The sequence below is a fragment of the Nicotiana tabacum genome, chromosome 24 (assembly GCF_000715075.1).
Source record: "Nicotiana tabacum cultivar K326 chromosome 24, ASM71507v2, whole genome shotgun sequence".
In the NCBI taxonomy this organism is placed as follows: Eukaryota; Viridiplantae; Streptophyta; class Magnoliopsida; order Solanales; family Solanaceae; genus Nicotiana; species Nicotiana tabacum.
The window spans coordinates 85,174,399-85,183,541 of NC_134103.1; the positions used below are offsets into that span (position 1 = coordinate 85,174,399).

Genomic DNA, 9,143 nt, shown 5'->3' on the forward strand with positions numbered 1-9,143 from the left:
TAAGTTAACCGCTTCACTTCTGGAGAAGAACTTGTGATTTTGTAAGAAGTTTTTCGGAGTATTTTGATGTGCTTCTCCACTAAAGATCCACAGTTTAGCTTAAACTCCCTGCTCTTAATTCTGGAGAATGAAAAAAACCAGTCTGAAGGTATAGGAAAAAACTGATCACATTCCTTTTCCCTTTTAAAGTAGAATAATATATTGGGTAGAAAATATTTGTTTATGTCTTTAGGTGTTTGAGGAATGCTTTCAAAGGAGAAGGTATTGGCATATCTGCTATTTCATAATTGAGTAAATATTGGAAAATGAATCGAAAGAGAAGCACAAGATTGACTTGGATATGGTAAAGTTTCTTTCTTTATGTTTTTCTTCTGTTGGATAATTGCACTTTTGGTTCCTCCGTGATTGATAAATTCTGATTCGATAATTGAATAGTTTAGCACTTAATAATTCGTTAAATTTAATGCACATATGAACTAATTAAAGGTTAAATTGTGCTTAATCAAAAATCATAAAGACTAAAAGTGCTAATTTTCCTTTATTTCGTATTTTTCACAGGAAAATTTATTTATGGTGATGATCTAATATGGGCAGTGACAACTTTAGGAGTTTGAAGATTACATTGATCAAGGCCTACTTCACAGGTACAGTATTGTGTCCTCGCGTTTCTAATTCATTACTGCATCAGCTTATTACATCAACTTGTGTTGTATAGCTTGGATGACTAATTCATATTGCGTATAACTTGGATGACTAAACATAACGAACGAAACAAGACTTGTACTTATTTATTTTGAATCTGGTGAGTTGCAGAAGACTTGGAAGGAAAAAGAATGGATCTATTTATAACTGCTAGAACAAAAACATTTAAAAGTTACAGTTGTTACAGAATAGATCTATTTACAATTGCTAAATCTATTTACAACTTGAATATAACACATATTTGCAAATAACTAGTCAGTTTGCTCAACTCAAATATTGAACAACAGATGACTGACTACTCTGATCTTTTGATCTTTTGTTTGTTAAAGTCTTAAAGCTGCCTTGGATTTCCTAAGTCTTCTTTCTTCTGAAAGCAACTTCGCGAACCTGGCAAAGAATGGTTATGTAAGCTCATTTATTCCAACTAGTAAGTATTACTTTTACTATCTAAGATAGTGTATTCAGAAGATTAATTTGAATTACCTTTTCAGACTTTCTTCATTTGAGCCACCATTTTGACATGGTTCAAGTAGACCTGTGTGCGAATTTATCCTTGAAACTGGTTTCTTCAGCAAGTTCTTCCCAATTTCAACTAATTTGTCCATGTTATCCTTTGTTGATATGTCAACAGAGGAGTTTGTCCGAGATAACGTGTCATCCTATCATTATGATAAAAAAAAAAATCCATGTTACCTTGGGTGATTTTAAAGTCCCCTGCCCTACTTTTTCTTATAGTAAATTGCATATATGTACCTGAATACGAAGGTAATTATTTTCAGAATGAAGCGCTTGGAGGAGAGCAGACAAGGGCAAATTAACCATATCGTCACTGGCTTGAGTAAGAACATCCACAATTGGAGAAGAACCACCATTGAGCAGCCATCTGCAGAGACCCCATTTGATTGCTGTTGTGGCATTGTATTTCGGCTTCACCTTTGGTGAGCCAGTACCTAATGAGATTACTAAGAACCGACCACAATCCATTGAGAAATCTGGATCTCCAAGGAAAATTTGTTTGGTTACTTGGCTTGTAGCGACGAGGACCTACAAGTGAAGACTTAAATCAATATGTATGAAAAAGAGAGGAAATGACAGATATTTGGAAAGATAGAATAAATGTATTTACTGGATTGTTGGCTGCTACTCCACCATCTACAAGATTGAATTCTTGAACATGTCCATCTTTGTCTTGGTTCTTGAAATAATGTGCAGGAAGATAAGTTGGAGCAGCAGATGTGCTGATGCAAATATCAGATAACCGAGCATCCATTAATGGATCTTCTTTGGCCTGCAAGATGTAAGAAATATGTTAGTTTTTATGTCGAGTAAATAAGTCATAGAATGGAAAAAAGGATATATGTATGTTATTAGCTAGAGTACGAACCTCAAATGTAGAGAAGACTATTGGTTGCAAATTCTTGATATCAAAAGTTGGAACAATAATATTGGTTAACGTTTTACACAATCGAGTTTGGCCTAGCTTCTCTTGTATAACTTTGTGAAGATATTTCCCATTATACTTTGGTCTAACCAGAGATTTCAACATCTTCTTTATTGATCCAAGCAATCCCCTGATAAATAAAAAGCAACTTCAATCATTAGCGCTATGATATAAACACTAATTGATAGAAATATTACTGCTAATTTACAAAGTGATTTTACCTTCCGTATGGAAAAATCTTAGGGCCCTGTTCAAGATAGAACGGAATGATATCTTTAGCAGCAAAAAGAGGACGTCCCTCTTTGTTTGGTGCAGTTAACATTGCAGTTACCAAACCACCTGTGCTCGTTCCTGCGATTACATCGAAGTAATCTGCGACCCTTGCTTCTTTACCATCCAATTCCTATCATCCAAATGTGGAACTTGTAAATTTATGTGTAAAAGCAACATGTATGGAGGGTGGTCAACATAACATTGGGCTCAACATCGGCTAAATCTCTAAATATCTCTTTCATGTTCCTTAATATCAAATACAAAATATACAATTTAAACTCTAGTATAAAATGTCTCCAAAATTATTTAAAAAATATAATAATTCCAAAATCTTGGAACTTCTTCGACTAATCTTATTTACAAATTACAATCATCTCATTTCTGAATGTCATGCAATGAAGCAAAGTTGAAAATCCAATTTGGGCGAGACCATGTTATATTCACTGATGATGACTACCATAAACGATAGTTTTGAAATGATTATTTTGGAGAATCGTAGAAAAATCATAAATGTCTGAGAATAATGAATCAATCCGTTTACTGTAAAAGCACTTTTGAAAATGATAGTTTTTTTAAAAATTGGTGAAAATCATTTACACCCACGACTTGCTCTATAAATTAACTTTCCAACTTTGAAGAAAAAACATTCTCTTCCTCCTTTCCTATGTAATGTCTATTTTGCTCTCACCACTTAGAATCTTCCCTTTGCAATTATACCGAGTACTTGACTTTGGATTGATTGAATAACGTTTAAGTTTGAAAAGATAAACAACCAAATTGATTAGATATCATTTGTAATTACATGAATTTTTTTAAATAATTATATGAAGTAGCTTTTATTTTGTGAGGTACAAATATATATTTTGTCGTATCTGATCAAGTAATATTTGTTTCTTATAGACAACGTTCTTGTCTTCTTGATGTATCTGATCAAGTAATATTTGTTTCTTATAGACAACGTTCTTGTCTTCTTGATGTATGTTCCCGCTACGCTCTAAGCGGGCGTTTTGATAGTGCTCCACCCCGGTGCGAGCCCGAAGGCAAATTCATAGTGCTCCACCCCGGTGCGAGCCCGAAGGCAAATTCATAGTGCTCCACCCCGATGCGAGCCCGAAGGCAAATTCCAAGAAAGCCTTTTTAAAAAACTGCTAAATACTATGGGCCTAACACTTCAGTCTTCATTGATTTTGTAGATACACTCAACGCTGAAAAAGAAATAATAGCTTAGTATTACCTATTCTCTTGTCATATTACCAGAGTTCTCTTTCCTTTAAGCAATTATCTCTAACCATAGGAGCCAATCTTGATTCCAACTACAACATAGGAACTTACATTTTTTACAACCGAGAAACTTTTAGGCGAACACTAGAAAAATCAGCTAATCTTTATCCAGTCATACGTGAGCATACCAGAAAGAATAGATGGAACAACACCTAAGCTCTATAAACATAAGCACCGCAGGTATCACATTAATAATTGTCATGTTACTGTTGGTCCTTAAATAGCACAAAAGCAACAGACACCAGATGCGTTTAGTGTCCAATAACCACTTTCAAACGAACACCAGTATGAGAAGCTGAACATATCAAAATGATAAATCAGACATGCGATGTTGAAGAGCAATTCATTACAAGGGCTATTCCACAAAATACTTAATACCACATCTGTCAAAAATAACACTCCAACTAAAACAAAACTTGACAACAAAATGTGGTCAGGAAATATATGTGCAAGTAACAACTTAGGTGACTTGAGCATGTAATTTCCCTCCCACTTGATCTCTTTCATAGTTTGAACAATCAAAGCTGAAAAACCCAAAATAGTTTCTAGCATGATTTCAAAACAAAAAAGTCCTTCACTGTGTAACGCCAAGCCACTTTGTGAAGTTCTCGAACTCTGTGTAATCAGAATCTGAAATCATTGTCTTGAACCAAGATGTGCCTGCTGCCCTGATAGCTGATGCCTCCTCCTGTGGAACAAGAAAAACAAGAAAATTGAGTTAACATAGTGCACAATCAAACTCAGGTTTCACAGTGAAATACAGCATTACTAAAATACTATTAACCAAAAATGGGGGAACTCTAAGGCTGAGCTTGGATTAGAAAATGGTTTGACTTTAGGGAATTAGCTGCGGGTTTTGGTGAAAATAATATGAAACCAACTAAAAGTTTGAATGCTACGAACTGTATTAATATTAATTTGATCGTGGAGAAAAAAATATGGCAGTGACAGGAAAAACCGAATATGTGCAATTTTCAGCTCTATTGGATCACAGTTAAGCAGAGTATTTTTTTTTATATCAACAGAACTCTTGTTTTTCTTGAACAAAAGCAATATTCATTTAAAAAATATGTGCAGTATGTCTAGTCAGTATTAGTCTTACTATTTTCACCCAAATAGATGACCCAAAAAATGTAGGACATTAGTGATACTTCCAACAATCTCGAAACAATTCCAGACATTCTCAGTTGTTTTTCGAAAAACAAAAACAAGAAATTATAAAACAAAAAAAACTGTTGTCTAATACAAAAACAAATTAAATACAAATGGCAAAATAGATGCGTCCCGTCCATTCGACACTTTATATTTAGCTTCCACTAACATAATAATGATGAAGATGATAGGGATTATCACTAGAATTGAGGAAACTTTTGCCAAGAACTAGAAGTCGGTGTTAAATTTTTTAGAACAGAAAATAACACGCCACAATCTACAGGTCAGGTGTTAAACTAAATTTGGGAAGTAACATAATATCATAACATCCCATCTCTATTAAGAAAAGCTAAAATTTAAATCCAACAGTATCATGCCCTTCAGGCTATCCTTTTCTTAGCACTATGATCTAAACATTGTTTTGCACACTAACCCACCAAGATCAGAGAAAAATAGGATCCATATCATCCCTACATCATTACACATCTCAGTTCCTCAACAAAACTTATTAGCTCGCCTTATCAGGGGTAAACAACATTTAGTTATTCGAGAGGGAATCACAGAACAATCAACTGAAGCAATCAGATTGCAATTAAAGTCAAACAACACAACACATAGTAAATTACAGCAATTGCAAAAACGACCACAAAAGTTTCTATAAATGAGTACTAGCAGCAATGCAAACTCCGCAAAAACCCAAACTGAGTGTTCTGTGCATAGTAGACTCAACAAATTATAATGACAAACAAGAAACAAACAACAGAATCATCTCTAGGAAAACAATCTAAACCAAACCAGGATACTAGATCATCAAAGAAAATTGTGCATACATAAGTACGTTCTATTCTATGAGGTCTGCTAAGATTAAATCAATTTTAGCTTAAAGACAATAGTTCTGTATTAACGTAAATAAATTAGCAATTTTTTTCTTATAATATCACAAAAGAGATTAAACTAGTAAACTAAAACATGAAGTTAAACTAACAACAAGAGCTAATCCAAGTCTCAACAAGTTGGGATCGGTTATATTAATCCTCAATGGCCATGTTACCCAATATACGCTCATTTCAGGCCAATATTATAAAACTACACAAAATCTCAGGATATGTACAGCAGTGTCTACAGCTATATACAAAATTTTAGAAGAATATACCTTAGTGACTTGATGCCTCTTCTTGTCGAGCTTCTCTTTCTTAGCCTTAACACGTTGAGCCTCAGCCAAAAGAGACATTCTCCTTGCAGTCTTTGCATATGGGTTAAGCTTCAGCAGCACATTCAGGTTCTTAAGTGGGTTCTTCTTCAATGTCGCCCTCTTATTAACATCCTTCTTGATTGGCCTCACAACGGACTGCACCTCATCAGAATTAATAATCCTAGCCAGATCAGCATTCGCCATTTTCGGCCTAGGCAACACGTATCCCTTCTTCTTCTCAGACGCCTTATCAAATGAACCATAAATCCCATCCAATTTCTCATAAGCCGATTTAGTCCACACAATAAACCTTCCTAAATGACCTCCAGGAGCAAGCTTCAGTAAATTCAATCGATCGACATGGCAAATTTCGACTCCAGGAATATTACGGAACGCTTTTACTAGCTTAGCACCTTCAGTTCCGTACACAATCAGTGGACCTTTACGGGAAATGTACCTACGGTTACGCATTTTACCTTTACCTGGACGAATCGCGTGACTGTCCTTAGCTTTCTCAGCATCAGGATAAGCACCGATTTGTTTTAAAGCTTTGATAGCATTAGATGTCTTTTCAATACTCTCAACTGAATCCGAAACAACGAGAGGGAGCTCGGGAACTGATTCAATACGATGACCACGCGCGAGGACAAGCGAAGGAACTGCAGACGCAGCAATAGCTGAAGCTACAGCATAACGCTTTTGGTTAACGGGGATCTTACGGTGCCAACGGCGCCAGATTTTGGTCGGAGCGAACATGCGACCACCACGACACATGTTACCGAAAGCAGCTTGCCCAGCACGGTGGGTTCCACCACCGGCGACACGAGGGATACGTGAAACAGCACGTCCAGTACCCCATGACTCAGCGGAGGTTTGGTGACCGGCTTTTTTCGAAACGGCGTAAGGTTGACGGGCGTTTTTGGAAATGTTGGAGTGGACGTAGGTTACGACGTCGGGTCGGATCGGAGCTTTCATGACGGCGGGTAGAGGAACGGCGCCGTCAGTGGCCATGTCATTTTCGAAGGATTGAACGGTGGTGGTGGGAATGGCCGCAGCTGTTGCCATTGGTAATGGCGGGGGTTAAGGGGAAGGGGAATGGCTGCTAGGGTTTTTTAAGAGTAGATGAACAGAGTGGCGACTTTGAAAGAGAGCTAGGTTTTCGTCCGTGTATGAATATAAGTAGCACAGAGGAGCAGAAGGGTTAGAAAATGGGCCGGACTTAAATCCATTTTTGGGGCTTAAACCCATGGATCCATTTTCCTTGCAATTTCTTTGTCTAAGAATTTACCCAAATAGCCGTCCACCCGACCACTTAAATTAAAATTGTCGATAAATGTATAATATATAGAATAATTCATACATAATATGTAATATAATCAATGTATAATCTATGCATGCCGACTATAAAAATTAAACGATAAATCTGGCTAATTAATTATGTAAAGATCCCTTGTTATTAACACTATTCCATTGTATTGTATGTATCATTAATCACTTACACTTTATTTCGGATTGTTGTTTTCAGATTTTAATTATGTATTGTTTAATATGGTGTCAATTGTATTATACTACTCTATGAATATAATACTTAGATAGATTATATTGTTTGTTGTGGTTTAGTAATATTTTTATTGTTTAGTTTGACTATCTAATCATATTGCACGATAACTAATAATAGCTTGTTTGGTCAAACTTCTTTTGAGGCAAAAGCATCTTTTTTGGTCAAAAGTATTTTTTTTCTATGATTAAAGTATTTGGCCAAACTTTTGAAAGGAAAAAAATGCTTTTGAGGAGAAGCAAAAGTAATTTTAGAAAAGCGAGAAAAAAATAGTTTCTTAAAAGCAGTTTTTTAAAGTTTGGCCAAACACTAATTGCTGCTCAGAAGTGATTTTCTAATTTATTAGACAAACACAAATTATTTCTCACTAAAAATACTTTTGAGAAAAACACTTTTGAGAAAAAACAATTCTCAAAATAAACTGATTTTTGCCGTTTGACCAAACGGGCTATAAGCTTATTAAATTGTTCTTAGTTGTTGTAAATATTGAGATTGTCAAAATTGCTCATAAAATAATTTTAAAACAGCTTTTTTCCTAATTTATCACCAACGTGCATTGTTAATACATTAAGCTATGAAAATCATGCAACCTATATAATGAAATTAATTAAACTCAAGTTAATAATTTTAACAGCAACAATAAGTACACATGTTTCATGATTTATATCATAAATAATGTTTCTTAACTATATTATTGATAGTGTCGATCGATGAGATCCGTACACGTTATAGTTATGTTCTAGCATTTGTGCACTTCACTATGGTATGTTGGAGACATTTTGTGTTCATTTGGCTGTAACTTAGATGGTGTTCTTCGAATATTCATTTAGTTGATCAATTCTGCCTCGATCCAAAACTAGTTAGGATCCAAACTAAAAGTTATATAAAAGCAAGTTTGTTAGTATAATAATATTTTATTATTAAAATAAAATATGTCATAACTCCCATTACTTTATGATATAAAAAATGGCCATAACTCATATAACTCTCACTACTCCATGATGTAGAAAATGGCCATAACTCTTTTATAACTTTTCTCCCATGTTCTACCACTAATTACATAATAATTTAACCATTATCCCATGTTTTCCATGATTTCATAACTTATTACCTCACTTTCTTCCAATTTAATTCAAGGAAGAAATCTGACACCTATAAATAGGAGTCTTTCCTCCGTATTGTGGTGTGAAAAATAATTATAGAGTGTTTCAATAAAGTGAGGTTAAAGTTGTGAAGAGAAGAAGAAGAGAGTTTTTACTTTTGTTGAAGGAAGGTGTTCATCTTGGTGGAACTTTGGACTCAACAACTTGTCTAGAGTTTGTTCGAATCATACGACGTGATCGGATTGTTGTATCCTGGGGGAGACAAGTCAAGAGGATTACTGTTAGACCAGTGAAGACTTTGTTGCGGTCGGCTTGAATCTCCTTACAGAGAGCGAGATATCCGCACCTCAGTTTGAAGATTTATTTTTTTTCATTTTTTTTCAACTGTAATTGTATTTTCACCAACAAAGTCTTTTAAATTTCATACTTTTGTGTACACTG

The 9,143-nt window shown here is 35.0% G+C and overlaps 2 protein-coding genes and 1 long non-coding RNA gene across 4 annotated transcripts; 1 reads left to right on the forward strand and 2 right to left on the reverse strand.

Moving 5' to 3' along the window:
* Positions 1-1,875, forward strand: LOC107759870 (uncharacterized). Of its 2 annotated transcripts, XR_001642277.2 has the most exons (4): positions 1-343; positions 559-644; positions 1,032-1,129; positions 1,482-1,875. It is a non-coding gene; the product is annotated as an uncharacterized LOC107759870 (long non-coding RNA). The 2 variants fall into 2 exon arrangements; XR_012706890.1 differs by lacking the exon at positions 1,032-1,129.
* LOC107759869 (patatin-like protein 2) lies at positions 827-2,845 on the reverse strand. The gene is made up of 6 exons (XM_016577879.2): positions 2,365-2,845; positions 2,087-2,273; positions 1,829-1,990; positions 1,456-1,746; positions 1,186-1,361; positions 827-1,089 (listed from the first exon to the last, which is right to left on the reverse strand). Exons 1-6 carry the CDS (start codon positions 2,463-2,465, stop codon positions 1,026-1,028), a joined length of 981 nt encoding a protein of 326 aa, XP_016433365.1. The 5' UTR covers positions 2,466-2,845; the 3' UTR covers positions 827-1,025.
* A 1,140-nt stretch (positions 2,846-3,985) lies between these two features.
* LOC107759872 (large ribosomal subunit protein uL4) lies at positions 3,986-7,222 on the reverse strand. Its single transcript, XM_016577880.2, has 2 exons — positions 6,003-7,222; positions 3,986-4,385 (listed from the first exon to the last, which is right to left on the reverse strand). The coding sequence occupies exons 1-2, from the start codon at positions 7,104-7,106 to the stop codon at positions 4,272-4,274; spliced, it is 1,218 nt and encodes a 405-aa protein (XP_016433366.1). The 5' UTR covers positions 7,107-7,222; the 3' UTR covers positions 3,986-4,271.
* Between the last annotated feature and the right edge of the window lie 1,921 nt (positions 7,223-9,143).